This window comes from Camellia sinensis, chromosome 5 (assembly GCF_055761805.1).
Source record: "Camellia sinensis isolate YWXY chromosome 5, ASM5576180v1, whole genome shotgun sequence".
NCBI classification, from domain to species: Eukaryota; Viridiplantae; Streptophyta; class Magnoliopsida; order Ericales; family Theaceae; genus Camellia; species Camellia sinensis.
In genome coordinates, this window is record NC_138965.1 from 170,514,793 (window position 1) to 170,532,463 (window position 17,671).

The window sequence follows — 17,671 nt, forward strand, 5'->3', positions numbered from 1 at the left end:
TATGCTTGTTTATCATTACTCTTAAAAAAAAACAACAATCAATCTAATCGTTCTTATCTTTCCATAATAAGCTACATAAACCACACACACACACACAACAAATCCACAAAGAAAACTCTATTCATATCCACACACACAAAAAAAAAAAAATCGACAAAAATGATGTAGCAATAGCATTTTTTAAAACAAACTCATCGTCATCGTCATTAGTGTTTTGATTTAAAATAAAACTTTCAATTTGATCCACATCATTTTGTTTATGAATTTTCTATTTGTATATTTAGAAAAAAAAATACAAGATCATTCTCATTCTCATCTTTTCATAATAAACTACGCGATCCACACAACACAACAAATCAAAATTGTTCAAAGAGTTGAAAATGCAATAGAAGTTCATTTCCATGTGGATCATCCAAATATATTACTAAATTAATCCTTCGTAGGAGCGAACTTATACTAACATGCCTTGAACCATTTTTAGTTTAGACAACATTGTTTTTACCTTTGGATGTTGTGTTACCCTTCTTGTTCAATTGATGAATGTAGGAAATTGTGATGTAACTGAAACATTCTTAATCTAGAAAAGGATATTCTCCTCCCAAATCTTCATCAAAGTCCCAACTTTCTCAAATCTTCATACCAACAATGTCAAAAACATTTAACATTAGCCATTTTTTGAGAGAACAAACTTTGGGAAGGAAATTCAAGTCTAAACATTGGTGTCTCTGGTATTACAGTACTCTATAAAATCTATCAATAGTAAATATTTTCTGCATTTAGTCTCTTGCTTTTACCCTCACACCCTAATTGAACAACTCACAAAATAAATAACTCATACAAATATCTAGAGCCTAGACATAGATATATCCATGTGTGAGTGCATGTTCATGTATACCAAATTGAATGAGAATTTATAGATGAACAGACCTCGTCCATTTTATTCTACTTCTTCAAGTAAGATATGATTAAAGAGCCAATCAATGGGACTTCAACGAACTTAACAAATAACTTCAGCGACACTTCGACCATATGAGGAGCTGCAAAGCAGCACAACCAGTTAAAAAAGGAAAACTCTGTATTCATACACAAAAATTCCACAAAAATGATGTGACAATGGCAATTTTTAAAATAAACTCATCGTCATCCATGTTTTGACTTAAAACAAAAGGTTCATATTGATCAACATCGTTCTATATGAAAATTCTATACGAATCTTGTGCTTGTTTATCATTACTCTTAAACAAAACAAATAAACTATAGAAGAATGTTCATGTTCAAATTTTGATTAGAATACCAAACTTTTCACACATTGACGGGTTAGCAAAGCAGCGAAATATATTAACCTGTTGTTATCATAGCAACCACAAACCTGAGGTGATCCTTCTGAATGATTTCATTAACTACCTGTTAAAATTAAAAATAAAAATTATAGCAGCCATTATAATTAAAAAATTATAATAACAAATAAACTGTGGAAGAATGTTCATGTTCAAATTTTGATTAGTATAGCAAACTTTTCACACATTGACAGGTTAGCAAAGCAGTGAAATACTTTAACTTCTTGTTATCATAGCAACCACAAACCTGGAGTGATCCTTCTGAATGATTCCATTAACCGCTTGTTAAAATTAAAAATAAAAATTATAGCAGCCATTAACCGCCTGTTAAAATATAAAATTAAAAATAAAATTAAAAAAATCAGAATTTGAAGTTTTGAGGTTATCGAAGGTACATTCATTCAAAAAAGAAAGGAAATAGAAATTAGGGCAAAAACTGAGAGCGAAGACTCGCTGTCTCACGGATAAGAACCGAACCGAAACTTCGCTGATACAATGATACTTTCTCGACAATGTTGAAATTTCTTGTTGAAAAAAAAAATTGTCGAAGAATAGAAACACAAAAAACATTTCAATAACAGAGGAGAGAAATAGAATCTTGAGAGTGGTAATGATGAGCAGTGGCGAAAGCACAACCTATTTCGTCTGAATGTGAATCGACTACCCTAAGGCAGCAACAAAAACATTTCAATAACAAATAGAGAGAGGAGGATCGAAATTACCTTGCGAAGAGAACAACCGAGGGTGAGAGAGAGGGAACCTTGCGAGTGGTAATGATGAGTAGCGGCAAATCGACTTCAACGATGAACAACAGAGCCAAATTGAAGATGTATTTCGAAAGCAGAACCCAGCAACAAAAACATTTCAATAAAAAAAAAATACAACAGTGAGAGGCAGGAGGACCGAAATTACCCTGCGAAGGGAACAACTGCGAGTGGGAGAGAGAGAGGAGGACAAGAATAGAGGTAGTCGGTGGTCGCGATGTTAGTAGTAGAGAGAGAGGAAGAGAGAGATAAAGAGGGAATGAGGAGGCAGGTGGTTTTGGTGGTTCTGTTCAAGAAGAAGAACAGAGAGGGAGAGAGCTAAAGAGGGAATGTGAAGGAGACGAGAGAACATGGAGGGAGAGAGAGATAAAGAGGGAATGGGGAGGAGACGTGGATAGGTGGGAAAGCTAAGGGAAAGAAATGTTTGGGCGGGAAAAAAATTGTTTTCAACCGTTAGATATTGTTTAAGAATTATCGTAGCCATTCAAATGAAACGATACATTTTGATACATGTTCAAAAACCGTCTTACTTTATTATATAGATTTTTTATTTTTCTCAAGTGTCTGGGCCAATCTAACATGTAGCAAGTATGTAATTATCAATTAGTTCAGTTGATTACTCTTTTACACTCTTATATTTGAGGTCTCGGGTTCATTTTTATCAATAGTATAAAAATTTTTAAAAATGAATATTATAAAATTTCTTTTGTTGTATTGAGTTGCTTATTTTGCTTCAGTGTAAATTACTCTTTTGACCCTTATGGCCCTGTTTGTTTTGGGGATAGGGGTTGGGATTGGATTAACTTGGAGGTGGGAACCACTAAAATCATATTTGTTTGCAAAAATGTCCATGAAACTAACAGTCTTATGGGATTGGAAATACCCTCGAATGGAGGGATTAGGAAGCCTATTGTGGAAGTTTTATTCAAATACAATCCCATGAAGTAGGGATAAAATGACTATTTTGTCTCTCATTTTATAAGAATAATTTAATATAAAAATAGTTTTTAATATTAAAATAAAATAGTATAATAATATTTTTATAGCATATATATATATATATATATCAACATAAAATAATATAGTACCAAAATATAATTTTTAATATTAAAATATATCAAAAACACAAAGGGTATTATGAAATTTCATATAATTAATCCCACCCTATAATGACAAAACAAACATAAATTCTTGCTAGTCCGGGGGTCATCAAACAAATATAATTTTTCGTAATCCCTTCACTAACAATTCTCATACTAACAATCTACTCATTAACAATCCCTACGCTAACAATTCTATCCAACCTAACTCTAAAAACAAACTGGCCTTATAGTTTGAATAAAATATCATTTCAGTTCCTATTGGTTCTATTTGAATCTTAAATTTTAAGTACAGTTTTAATTTGGTCCCATTATCTAATTTTTTTGTTGGTAGAGGTTGTTGGTGGCTAGAAGTGATGGTCAAAGGTAAAGGGACTTGCCAAAGGTGGTCATGAAAGAAAAAAAAAAATACATATGAAAATTTATTTTCAAAATTAATGAAAACACCCCTTTTTTTCATATAGAATTTAGTGAATAACTGTTTACATTTATTAAAAAAAAATTGAAAACATACACTAACTAGTGTGTTTGGTTTCAATTTTTTGTATTTAATTTTTTAGAAATTGAATTTTTTTATTTTTCATATTTTTTTTTTGTTTTTAGTGAATATTTTTAAATTTTTAAGTAATTTTTTTATTTTTTTAGATGCATCTTACTTAGATGTATCTAAAAAGTAAAGGGTTCGTTTGGTTTGTATTTCTAAAAAAATTTTGGGAAATTTTCTCTACAAATAAGTTTTTAAAAGTAATCAAACCAAACAAAATTTTCCAAAAAAATTTCTCAAAACTTGTAAACCAAACAAGTTTTCCAAACAAATCTCTCTCTCACACACATCAAATCAATAGCTTTTTTCAAAACTCTCTCTCAAAATAATTTTCCAAAATATCTTTTGAAAAAAATAAAACCAAACAACTTTTCGTACTTTTTATCTCTAAACACATCTCTCAAACACAAACCAAACATACCCAAAATATTTGTTAAAAAATATTTCAAAAAATCAATAAATATACAAGAATACAAAAAATGTACTGAATTCTCTCTCTTTTTTTGTTGTATTTTTGGTATTTAGTGAATTTTCTAATGATTTTTTTCACAAATATTATACTTTTTAAGTATATTTATGTTAGGTGTATCTAACAATTAAAAAAATTGCTTAGAATATTTAAAAAATTTAGTAAAAACAAAAAAAATGCAAAAATAAAAAATTTCGATTTTCTAAAATGTGAATTCTGAAAATAGAAACCAAATAATAAGTTTTTGTTTCTACGTATTAATTTTTATAAATATAAATTATCAAACGATTCAAATTTGTTGTATTGGAACTAATAATTGCCAATCCAATTGCGTTTATGGCTTTAAAATTTACACAACATTTGTTCAAAGAGTTAAAAACGCAACACACACTCTAAAAATAAGACTTTATAGCCTTGTTTGATGTAGTTTATCAAGTTATTTATAATGTTTTTAATTTATTTTGAGAACTTGTGTTAGTGTGTTTAGTGCAATTTACATTTATAGCTGTTGATGAAAATATCAGAAAAAATATATTTTATTGATAAATAATGCAAAGAAAATGAGATACAAATAGATCAGGCTAAGGCACGGATATCTCGTTTTCTTTAAGGATATCAACCCCACTGTGGTAGGAAGAACCCAAATACTGATGCAGCAGTCACAAACTATGACTTGTCCCCTTCAGGATACAACAACATGACCACTTGTCGTATAGTTCAAGCCAACTCTGCACAAGATGGTGAATCCAAAGCTCCACCAAGAAAAACACCCTTCTTTGCTAGTAATCTCTCAAGTATAAAAAAATAGTTGATGAGTTGATGTAGAAAAGAGTAAATGAGATGGACTATTTATAGGCCATGAAGACATACAAAATGCATCAAAAAACAATAATGGCCATGAACCTAGAGAAAATGGAAAGTGTACCAAACATTAACTCACTACCAAATTCATGAATTCTAATTAAACTTAATTCATGAACAAAACAAAAGGACACCAAGGCAATGAATCTCCATTCATAAACAAGATAAGATTCATGAATAAGACAAAAGGAAGATTCATGAACAAAAAATAAATAAATGAATGATATTAAAATGGTCCAACAATAACTTATGAGGTAGAAATATCTTAAAATAAATTAAAAAATAGTTGATTATATGGAAAAGCATAAGTTTTAAAAAAAAGTTAATTGTTTAGAAGAAAAGTATTTTGAACTTCTGTTTTCTAATTATCAAATTTTAACTTAAGAAAATACTAATCCAAACAAATTTTATGTACTCCAACACACGTCGTCTTTGTAACAAATACAAAATCCAAAGCCTGCAATATGTTTAAAATTTATTTATTTATTGTGGACGGCTAAAATGAATCAAGCTCAGATAGGATTGAAATTTTTGAGCTGGTGGGCACAGCAGGAAGGCAATCTCACCAGAGAATTGGGAATTCAACACTGAATGGTTTAAATCTGGTATGAAGGTCCAGGATCAGGGGTTTAGGACCAGAATGGGTCATGGGAATTTGAGGACCGAAGTAAGGCAGAAGAAAGCATGCCTTAGTAGGATGTGGACCTAGTCAATGCACGTTCCTGTATTTCGGGCCCAACCAACTCCTAGAAATTTGTGTCTAGTGGAACATAATCCCTAAGAAAAAGGGGTTGACGTGAGAAGTGAAGGGAGGCATAACAATTAGTGGAAGTAAACTATAAAAGGGGAGGTAATTACTACAATGGAGGTACACAATCATTTCTACTTGAACTCTACTCTAGTCATTCTGCACTTCGATCTATTTGTCATTAACTTAGGCATGGGAGAGATCCCAGGTTGCTCCAGCCATTCTCCTTACTTTTTTGTGAGTATTTTTCAAGTCTGAAGGAGAGATACGACCATCGCGTCACCGCTGCAGTCAAGTGGATCGATTTTTGTCCACCACATTTATGATTATTTTAAATTAACTTGGAAAACTATTTGACTAAATAATTAGACATATTTTACATGGGTGTGTGTGTGTGTGGAGACATGCACATGTAATACAAACACAAACACATGCATACAATCAAAGAGTTGAGAAAAGTGGTAAAATATTTTATAATGAAGAAAATTGATGAGATTTGCAAGATTGGGAAGGTGTAGAAAGTGTAAATTGTGAATGATTGAGTTGAATTAAATTTTGGAATGGAGTTTCCATACCTTTCTTTATTTTTGTATTCATTATGTTCCCCAAGCTATGAAGCAAAAGATTGAAAAAAAAAAAAAAAAAATCCCCTAATTTGCTATGGTGAACTAGAGGACGGCTAAGATAACATTGTGATTGAATAATCTATAATTATTGTGCTACCAAACACACATTAAAACTGATTTCACTTTAATTAACAGTACCCATAAGCTGCCAAACCAAATGAACCAAGAAATGGATTGATGGCAACAAATAATTGATAGGCCACTTAACATATAACCAATAACCAGTGGATAGAGGTCAGCTTCATTGTCTGGAATCTTGTTATTTGTTTCAAGTCACTATTTTATGAGATAATGTATTTTTACGATTTGATCGTGTAATAAGAAAAATACTTTGAAACCCTATGAGATATATATTAGCCCATTTCAATCCTAAGGCCGACCTCGAGTACTTGATCCCAACATTTTACAGATGTTTGGATTATCTGATGCAAATTCGTGGCCATGGATGAGTTACAACGCGTAGGGTCCCAAGGAAACACATTCAAATTGCAAAAGGAGTGCTAGGAAGAGTTTAATTATTGGAGTAAGTTTGTGTAAAACAGCTCACTTGCAGAAGTACAATATATTTAACTTATTCTCAGGACTCCTTTTGTAAAAACATACTTCAACAGTGAAGAATGATCTATAGACAATTCAGTATAAGACCTCACAATCATCACAAAAAATGAGTGAGTATATGTGAGGACCCAACTACATTAGATGCATATCGTTTCTTCGTTCGAGAAAAAAAAAAAAAAAAAAAACTCCATTAGATTCATGTTATAGAATAAATCCGCAATACACAGTAGTCATTTATAGATCATGTATCAATTAAAATTGGATGTTACCATAAAAGAAATCAAACTAAAAATGATCAGTTTTATGATTCATCCCAATACAATATACCCATATTAATTGTGGTATGTGGATAGAGATTATTAGCACAATTTGACAATTGGATTAAAAGTTAATTTTTAAATTTTTTTTTTTTTTTGAGCCTCTTTACTTTTTTGACACATTTTTTAAATAAAAAAAAAGAAGTCAAAAAGCTAATTTTTAATCTACTTCCCAAAATAGGTTTGTGTAAAAATTATTGGGCAAAATCCATTTTACTCCCTCCGCTTGATAGCAGTTCACTCCCTATTTTTCAAAAATAGCTATATGCTCCTATGTGGTTTTGAACTAAAATGCAATCGTTAACAACGTTAATTATAAATGTAAAATGATTATAATACCCTCAAATCTTATATTTTTTTTGTTATTTTCTTTCTCTCTCATCTCTCATACACATAATTTATAATATCTAGTATTAATTCAATTAAATCACAATTAATTATAAATTCTTAATTATTTATTTTAATTCTTAAATTTTTATTCTAATTTTAATTTAATTATATTTTATATCACAATTAATTAATCCTAAATTATTAATTAGTTATTATTATAATTTCTAACATGTTAATCTAATTTTAATTTAATTATATTTTAGACCAATTCTTAATTATATTATATTTTATATTTACTTTATTTTAATTAACATATTAATTTAATTTTAGGTTTGGAGAAAATGGAGGTAAAATTTTCATTTTGTTGTATTAATTTAATTCTGATTTTTCAAAAAATAAAGCCTACCCTAAAAAATGGTGTGTGTAATACACCTTCCATTAGTTTGGATGGAAAAATAAATGGTAGTACTTCAATCCAAAATCACATGGGATTTTCTGGCTATATTTGAATCATATGGGGTAAAATACTCTAGATCCAAACTACAAGGAGGTAAAATAAATTTAATCAAAAATTATATAATCCGAGAGTATCATTTGATGCTATCTATGTAGTACGCTCAACAAATAACAAATTTCAGAAAACATTAAGTGAGACATTCCTAATCTCCCAATTAACTATATGATAGAGCCAATGTCTAATCCATAAAATTTTAAGTTACATCATTGGTTTGGAATACCGACCACATAAACAATGCTATATAATATTCTGATAGTACCTGATAATTACCCAAGTTCACACGGACGACCCAAATTATAAAACATGAATGGATTTTCTTTCATTTTATTTTATTTTTCTCATTTTGGATAAAGGTTGAAAGACCAATGCAACTACTAACCTAGACACAAATGGGAGGCCTTTGGATCATTAATAGTAAAATCCCTAATGGGAACTAGGGGTGTAATTTTGGCTCGGGCCGGCCCGGGCTCATGTTGGGTCTTGCGGGTTTTTGCCAAAAAATCGACCCGATTCACGGGTCAGAAAACTAGGTCCAGGTCCAGGGGTATTCGGGCCTCGGGACGGGCCCTTGGGCTCGGGCTTTGAGTGAGCCTAAATAATTTTTTTTTTAATTTTTTACCACCAAAATTTTATTATTTTCCATTAAAAATAACACTGGCCATCGGGTGGGCCGGGCTTTTGGGAGGGCCTTGAGCAGGCCAATGGGCCGGGCTTCAAAACGATGGCCCAAGCCCTAATCTAATGCCTCGGGCTAGGCTTGGGTTCGGGCCTAAACAAGCCTTAATGGGCCGGGCCCACCTCAGGCCGCAGGCGAGCTTCAGGCCAAAATTACACCCCTAATGGGAACCCATGACTCATCCCCACTTTGCTAAAAGACCCCTATCTTGTGCCCCTCTCTCTATATATATTTTTATTGGCTTTCTCTTTGGGCTTGGCTTCTGTCCAGTCCTTAATCGGACTGAACCGTGCTGTTGGGCCCGTGGGGGCCCACCACGGGTCCCGTTTTGATAATTTGAACCGTCAATGTGTAGAACTCGTCGAGTACTATAAGCCTGTAAAAAATCACGTTAATCGGATATCAGTAGCTATGTGATCAAATCAGTTTTGTATAAAAAAATGGACGGTGAATAAATTAACGGTTGACAAAAATCTGTTTTGATCACATAGCTATCGATATCCGATCCAACGTAATTTTTTACAGGCATATAGTACTAGACGAGCTTTACATATTAAACGATTCAGATTATCAAAATAAGACCCATGGTGAACCTCCACGGGCCCAACAGCACAGTCCAGTCCGATTAATGACTGGACAGAAGCCAAAGCCTTCTCTTTTATACTAAAATACTAAATGTGTCAGTAATTTTTTTATTTACTATTTCTTTATATAAATGGAATAAAAAGACTTGGAATGCACACTAGAATATTCATTTTGTTGGAAAACATTTAGATTTCATAAACTTTGTACATAGGTAAAACAAAATTATATTATATTTGGTTGGACTAATTATAAGGGCTCAGTTTATGTTTTTTTATTGATGGGGTAGTAAAAGCCCTCATGTTGTATAATTTAAGATGCATGGTTTCACTGCAAAACCCTAATTCTAATGTCCCATGCTGTCATAAAGGAAAACCCTTAAAAAACATATTTAAAAATTCAATTATTAATTTTTCATTTTTGGCAAATGGTAAGAATTTCATTAAAAATATTAAAAACTCAGTTTATGGACAATTGCTATGTTGATCATTTGTGTGCATGGTCCCACAGTTTATGTATGTTGAGTTGTATTTTTTTTTTAATTTCAAAAAAGAACATTGTATGTCAATCTTTTACATGTGTACGATCCCCCACTTAACAATTGTTTAGAAGATCTCTGATAACTTTAAGCACGATCAACCACTTGCGAAACAGAATTAGACCACAATCGCAAGGAAACGAAAATTAGAAAGCAAGCTACAACATACACATGACCTACTTGCAACGTGACTTTTTCAGTCACCTTTTGACTAAGGGCTCTTTTGGGAACTGCGTTTAACGCATGGTTTGCGTTTTGTGATCAAAACGCAGCAGGCGTTTTTGCTGTGATTTGGGAAGCGTGAAAATTGGGTTGGAAAATTACATATTTACCCTTCCTATTTATATTTTGTAAGTTTGGGTGAAATGTAAATTTTTTAAGTTGAGTGAGGGTATTTCAGTCAAATCACTTCCAAAAAAATTGGTTAAAAGTAACTTTTTACCAACTTCCCAAATCACTCCCAAAAAGCTTGGTTAAAAGCCAAAAAGTCACTTTTTACCATCTTCCCAAAACAATCCTAAAATATAATGTGAAAAAAATTAATATATTCGAAAAAGATTTTTTAGATTTTTTACAAAAAAAAAAAAGAAAAAAAAAAGTTGAGTGAAAGAGAATGAATTTTTGATTTTTGATTTATTTATTTATTTTTGTATATGAATTGAATTTTTTTGGCTTTTTAATAGTTTTTTTTTATACTAAGGCCTCGTTTGGTAAGTGGTTTTTTTAGTCAAAAAGTTACTAAAAAAATTAAAAAGTCAACAACTTATACCAAAAAATTAAAGATTTTCTTTTCTCTCTACTTTTTGCACATCTTTTTATAAAAAATCAGAAAGTTATCCCAAATATACTAATTTTTTTTACATCATATTTTAACCAATTAGTCAAAAAATTACTAAAAAAATTTATTCCCAAAGGAGGCCTAAAAATAGCATTTTTTCAAACGAACTTACAATTTTGAAATCTTAGCCAGGTTTATTTGTGGGATTAAATAGGTTGACTTACACTTAGGCCTCGTTTGGGAACAGACTAATTTAGTAATTTTTTGGTTATTGAGCTAAAATATGAGCTAAAAAAAACTAGTATATTTGGGATAGCTTTTTGACTTTTTACGAAAAGATGTGCAAAAAGTAGAGAGAAAAGAGAATCTTTGACTTTTCTGTATGGGTTGTTAACTTTTTGGCTAATTTAATAACTTTTTTGACTTTTTAGCTAAAAATAAGAGTTCCCAAACGAGGCCTTAATCCATATCTAGGGACAATTTATCTTATAAAGTATGAACCTTTTCCTACAAAAAGAATGATCTCACTTTAGTCCCTAACCCATAAACAAATGTCTAATTTGAAAAAATAATCTTCCAATCACAATATGTCACGTCATTCACTAAAATATGGAATCACAGCCTGATCCTCCCTGTCCCATTCACCTCCCTATTCTCTATATAAACCCACCATTTGGTCCCGTCTACCAGCCTTCAGACTCCGATTGGCCAAGTTTGGATATGGTTTTGAGGTTTACATGGCTCTGAGATTGCGTTGAGTTTGTGTCTCGAAATATAGTGCAAAGTTAAATAACTTTAATTTTTTAAAGATTGTGAGAATTTAATATATATATATATATATATATATATATATATTTCTTTCTAGAGATCAGAGTGGAAATTTTAATTTTTAAAGATCTAAAATTACCCTTAATTGTGTTGAGAGTTAGTAATCAGATCAAACTGAGAGTTTGTAAAAAAAAAATTCGAAACCAATGTGAGTAGTATTTTTCTTAAAGGAGAATTTCAGTTCAGCCCATGTTTTGAAAAATTATTATAAATAAGTGATAAATTTTATAAATATTGATAATTAAAATGATAAAATTTTCTATAAATCTGTAATAAGTTTATGAGATTACACTAAATGGTAATTCTCCTTTTTTTTAAAAATACTAAAATGGGAAATGTGTTTACTTTAGAGATGAAAGAATATATATATATAGGCACCGTTTGGGAAGAAGTTGGTTGGGCTTTTTTGGCTATTTTAGCCACAAAAAACAAAATAGGCTATTTTAGCCATAACAAACAAAACATCACATCTAACCCATAATCATTACACTCTTCTCTCACAAAAAAAGTCAAAAAAGCCAAAAAGCCCTTCCCAAACTAAGCTTTTTTGTCCAGGCTAAAATAGTCAAAAAATCCAAAAAGCCAACCCACTTCCCAAACGGAGGCTATATATATTTAAGCGAAATTACAAGATGAAACTTTGAAGTTTTTTTTTTTTTTTAAATTTTATTTATAATTTTTCAATATATTTATATTTATTCAATGGTAGCACCAACAAAGTAGGGCCATTCTCATTTGCCACATTCAAATTGGATGTAGTGTTGGGTGAATAGAGAAGCGTTATTGCCTCATCATAACGTACATCACTATCTATAACAAACTGAATAAAGTTCAATTTATTTTATTTTTTTCTGTGAGAAGTTTATATTATTTAGTATTTACAATATACAGATATATCCTAACTTAGAAGGAGGGCTCGATGAAACTTGAAATTCATATTTTTAGATACTATTTAAAATAAATTAAATAAATATATTTATTTAGATAAATACTTTTATTTGAATCACATCATCTTTCTATATTTTTGTACATCTTTTTATAAAGAAATAAAAAATATACTTATTTAAATCTTTTCAAATAACTCCTTGATTCGATTCAAAAGGTTGTTACCGCTTGAATTAGCCTTTTGTCTTAAAAAAGTCAAATGAATGTTAAGAAATGGTAAGGTAAAGAAAAGTATATGAAAAAAGAAAAAAACAAAAAGAAAGTACAGTGACAAGAAATCTTTTTTTAACCATTAAAGCCAAAAACTTATTAGGATGTTAATGTTTTAGAAATTAATATATTATATTAAGTTTTTTAATCTCGAATGTGATAGTTGAATTATCCTTATTAGATTATTTAAAGCATTCGGGTCATACACTTAATTTAATTTTTTTTTGAATTATACAAACATAAAAGATTATAATACTCATCTATATTTGTTTGTCTATCCATTACTGCATATTTATTCACTTTACTATCTCTCTATGATCACTTATTTATTTGTCTAATTTAAGTATATATGTCCATATCAACACACCAGCCACCGTCAACTACCACCATTAGTCACTGCCACCGTTGGCGTTGGTCGCATCTGGTAACTTTTTCGGCAAACCACGATTTGGTAGCAGGGGATAAAAATGAAAAAAAGTAAATTCTTTAAAACAATAATTTTTTTTTCATCAAACAATTTTATTAATTATGTTTCTACAATAAAAATAAAAAATAATCTTTAAATCTAATGACATACACCCTTAAAAATGAATTTCTCAATAGTTTTTTTAATTATTTAAGTGGGTATCTTTTTTAGTATTTAAAATTTTAGAAAAATTACTATTCAATAGTAATTTTATAAAATTATGATTTAAATTTAGTAATATTTATAAAATTTATCATTTATTTATAATTATTTTTTCAAATATCTACTTGGTTGAAATTTGAAAAAATGACAAATCAGTGTAATTTTGTAAAAAAATTACAAATTACTGAGAAATTTTATAAATATTAATAATTAAAATTGTAAATATTTTCATAAATTTTTAACTTCGTGCTACATTTGTATATATATAAAAAAAAAAATTAAATGTTTTCTTCAAGTATATATTTATGTTTAAGGAGTTTTCTTACTAAGTATCCTTAGGACACTTGACATGTTTGTACATAATGTATGAAAATGCATATATAACATGTAATATACAATTAATTTAAACATTATTAATCAATGCCTTTAGGACACTCATTAACCAAATTCATATATAAAATACCAATAACATTACAAATTCAGACTTATAACCTTAAAATTTATCCCCCCAAAAAAATTTAATAGTTTAAATTTATTTCATTCATAAATCCTAAACTTTATCAATTTAATTTTTATTATACAACTACATTTGAGATAAATTATGAATCGGTAAAAGTAAATTCATATTATTTTTCTTTTCTTAAAATACAATGTACGATGGTGAAAAGGAAGTGGATTTTAGCAATGCAAGTTTTTTTATTGGATAAATTACATCGAAGTTTTTGTTTAATATAGATATTTTTTTTACATTTAAAAAATTACATTTTTCTTCTTGAGATTTATAATCTCACTACAAATTGCTCTATGAATTGCTAATGTCATATACTAAATTTTTTTAAATGACCATCTTGTCATTTTTTCTATCATTTATTTTTTCTATTATTCTGACTACATTCTACAATCATTAAATTCTACTTGAACATATTCTTATTGAGTGAATATATATACAAACATAAATTTCATATAAAATTTTTAAACACAATGATATAGTTTAATGGTGACATTTGACTTTAAAATAAAACATCTATAAACATGATTTATATTTACAACAATATCACTATTATAATAATTTTATGATATTTTTTATATAAATTTTTATATATAAATATAATTTTTCATTTTGATTTCCACGATTATATCTAATTAGATCAATTTAACCTAAACATATTTAAAAAGTATAAAATATGTATAATTTAAAAAAAAAAACCATTAAATACAATAAGTAAGATAATATATTAAATTTTTGTATTTTTTTATATTTGGTGAATTAAAAAAATCACAAAATATTATACTTTTTAAGTATATCTAGATTAGGTGTATTTAAAAAATAAACAAATTACTTAAAATATTAAAAATTCAATAAAAATTTAAAAATGAAATTAAAAATTTTAATTTTTGTATGACTTAAACAAAAAAATATTATTATTATTTCTTTTGAAATGATATGAGTGAAATATCTGTATTATTTTATTATTTTATAAGTATAAAAGTTAAAAGCATAAATATATTATTTTAATCTAATAAAAAATAAATATAATTTTTTAAATGCGAAAGAATCTGTATTAGACCAAAAATAAATAAAAAAAATTAAAAAGTGTCAGGATAATTTGTCTTTTTTTTATTATTATTTTCTGTTTGGTGACAGCTGTGACCATTTTAGCATTAGCCCTATGCGATCCCTTCTTCTTAGGTCGACTCTTGTTGGAAGTAATAAGGCGCCGTTTGTTTTGGATATAGATGGATGAGATTAGGATGGGGATAAAATTTATTTATGTTGTTTTTGTTTATAGATTTGAAGATGGGATTGAGATGGAGGAGAAGATTAGAAAGTCTTGGAAAGGAGATTGAAATAGAGGAAGTGAATGTGATATTAGAAAAATAATTCGTCAGAATAGAAATTTTTATTTTTATTTTTTTATTTTTTTACATGTTGAATATTTGTTTTTAAATATTAATATTTTATATTTTATATTTTTTGTTAACTAAAAATCATTGTTTTATTTGTTTTATTATTTTCTTGAAATTTTATATTTTTTTTATTTTTTATTTTATTTTTTTACATGTTGAGCTTTTTTTTAAAACATTAATGTTTAATATTTTTGTATTTTTTATTTGTTTTATTATTTTATATAAAAAGAATTTAACAATCTCTATACTAACAGCTATTATCAAAATAAATACAATTTTATTTAATCCCTTCAATAATGATCTCCTCACTATAAATCTCTTCTATTATACTTCTGAAAACAAACGAGCCTAAATACTCAAACTTGTTTAGAATGAATTATATAGGTATATTTTTTATTTTTTTAAGTTATATTATTTTTTATTTTTTTATATATCTTTTTATAAAAAATTAAAAAATAATCTTATTTAAATAATCTCAAATAACACTTTAGTCTTAGGCTCCTTTTGAGAAGTGAGTTATAATCCACTTCTTAGATTATAACCCACTCCTGTCTTACAAAAAAACTACTTATAAATAACTTTTAATCAAAAAATTAACAGCAATGTTAGGTATCATGAAAAACCTTTCATGAAAATAATCATGAAAGTTTTGTGACCCTTAGATTACACTTAGAATAAAGCACCACACACTAATCAAAGTAATCTAAGGATCATAAATTTTTCATGATCATTTTCATGAAAAAATTTTCATGATCCCTAACTTTTCCCAAAAATTAATTATAATAATCTTCCCAAAATAACCCTTTCACCTCACTCTTATTAAAAAACTCATAATCTCATCATCTAATCTCTCTCTCTCTCTATATATAAATGCTAGGTGGTCACAAATTTTGTGGCTCGAATGACTCGAAACACTCAAAACGACGTCGTTTTAGATACAAAACGACGCAATACGACGTCGTTTTGACAGTTTCGGACCATTTGAACCACAGAATTTATAACCTTCAATATTTTTCATATATATTTTGAAAAATGCTAAAGATTCCAAATTTTCTACCAAATAAATGACCAAATGTCTCACTGTGGGGCTCACAAAATTGCGGACCTCACACCCATGTGAGACATTTAATCATTTATTTAGTAAAAAATTTAGTATCCCTAACATTACCCATATATTTTCTCTCACTATTCTCTCCTCTCCTCTCTCCTCCGTGTTGTGTGCTACGTCCTTACCATAAATGGTTGGTATATGCCCAAGTCGGTCGCGACGGGTCTCTCATTCCTCCCTCTCTCTCTCTCTCTCTCTCTCTCTCTCACTATATATATATATATATATACAGTCTCAACCTTCCTTTCTCATCAACTTCTCCTCATATTAGTTCAAAAAAAAAACTTCTCATATTTAATCACTACACATTCCCCTCATTGCTTCTCTCTCTCTAGGGAGTGAGTGAGTCACCAGTAAACAATGATGAGCGACGCACCAAACTCAGAGACCGAGTCCACTAGCAACTCATTCTCACCTCCTCCATCATCACCACCATCATCCTCCAGCTGCCTAAACCCGACAACACCGGACCCAAACCCGAAGAACCGGCCCAAGAGGAACAGGGACAGCAACAACAACAACAAACACCCGGTTTACAGAGGGGTCCGAATGAGAGCTTGGGGCAAATGGGTATCCGAAATCCGAGAACCCAGAAAGAAGTCCCGGATCTGGCTCGGAACCTTCTCGAACCCGGAAATGGCGGCCCGAGCACACGACGTCGCCGCCCTTTCCGTCAAGGGAAAGTCGGCCATCCTCAACTTCCCCGAACTCGCCCCTTTCCTGCCCCGACCCGACACGTGCTCCCCACGTGACGTCCAAGCCGCCGCCGCCAAAGCCGCGTCGATGGACCACCTTGGCGTTCCGACGACGACGTCGTCTTCGTCTTCATCGGAGGAAACGGAGGAGCTGACTGAGATAGTGGAGTTGCCGAGTTTGGGAACGAGTTACGAGTCGGCGGCTGAGTCGAGGGGTGAGTTGGTGTACGTGGACTCGGTGGTGGATGTGGAGGAATGGTGGTGGTTGGACGAAGATCATGGGTGTTTCGCCGCCGAGAGTAGTGTTATTTCCGGTGGTTTCGAGACCTTTTTGTGGCGACATTAATTAATTAATATATAACATATTTTGTTGTCCAGAAATGGTGTGCAAATTTTTATTTATTTATTTATTTTTGTTAATCACTTTCATCACAATTTTATTTTGTTGATTTTGATTGTCACAATTAATCATATATTTTATAATGTCACCTTTTTTTTCATCTATTGACAACTTGATTTTAGTGAAATTATAAGAATATTAAATGTAATGAACTCTTAATTTATTATTTTTTTTATTAAAAAAAATTAGGTCACATTTTGTGAT

The 17,671-nt window shown here is 29.9% G+C and overlaps 1 protein-coding gene across 1 annotated transcript; it reads left to right on the forward strand.

The window, feature by feature from the left end:
- Positions 1-16,547: 16,547 nt before the first annotated feature.
- On the forward strand, positions 16,548-17,448 carry LOC114322769 (dehydration-responsive element-binding protein 3). Its single transcript, XM_028270174.2, has one exon. The coding sequence runs from the start codon at positions 16,733-16,735 to the stop codon at positions 17,411-17,413; it is 681 nt and encodes a 226-aa protein (XP_028125975.2). The 5' UTR covers positions 16,548-16,732; the 3' UTR covers positions 17,414-17,448.
- The last annotated feature ends 223 nt before the right edge of the window (positions 17,449-17,671 follow it).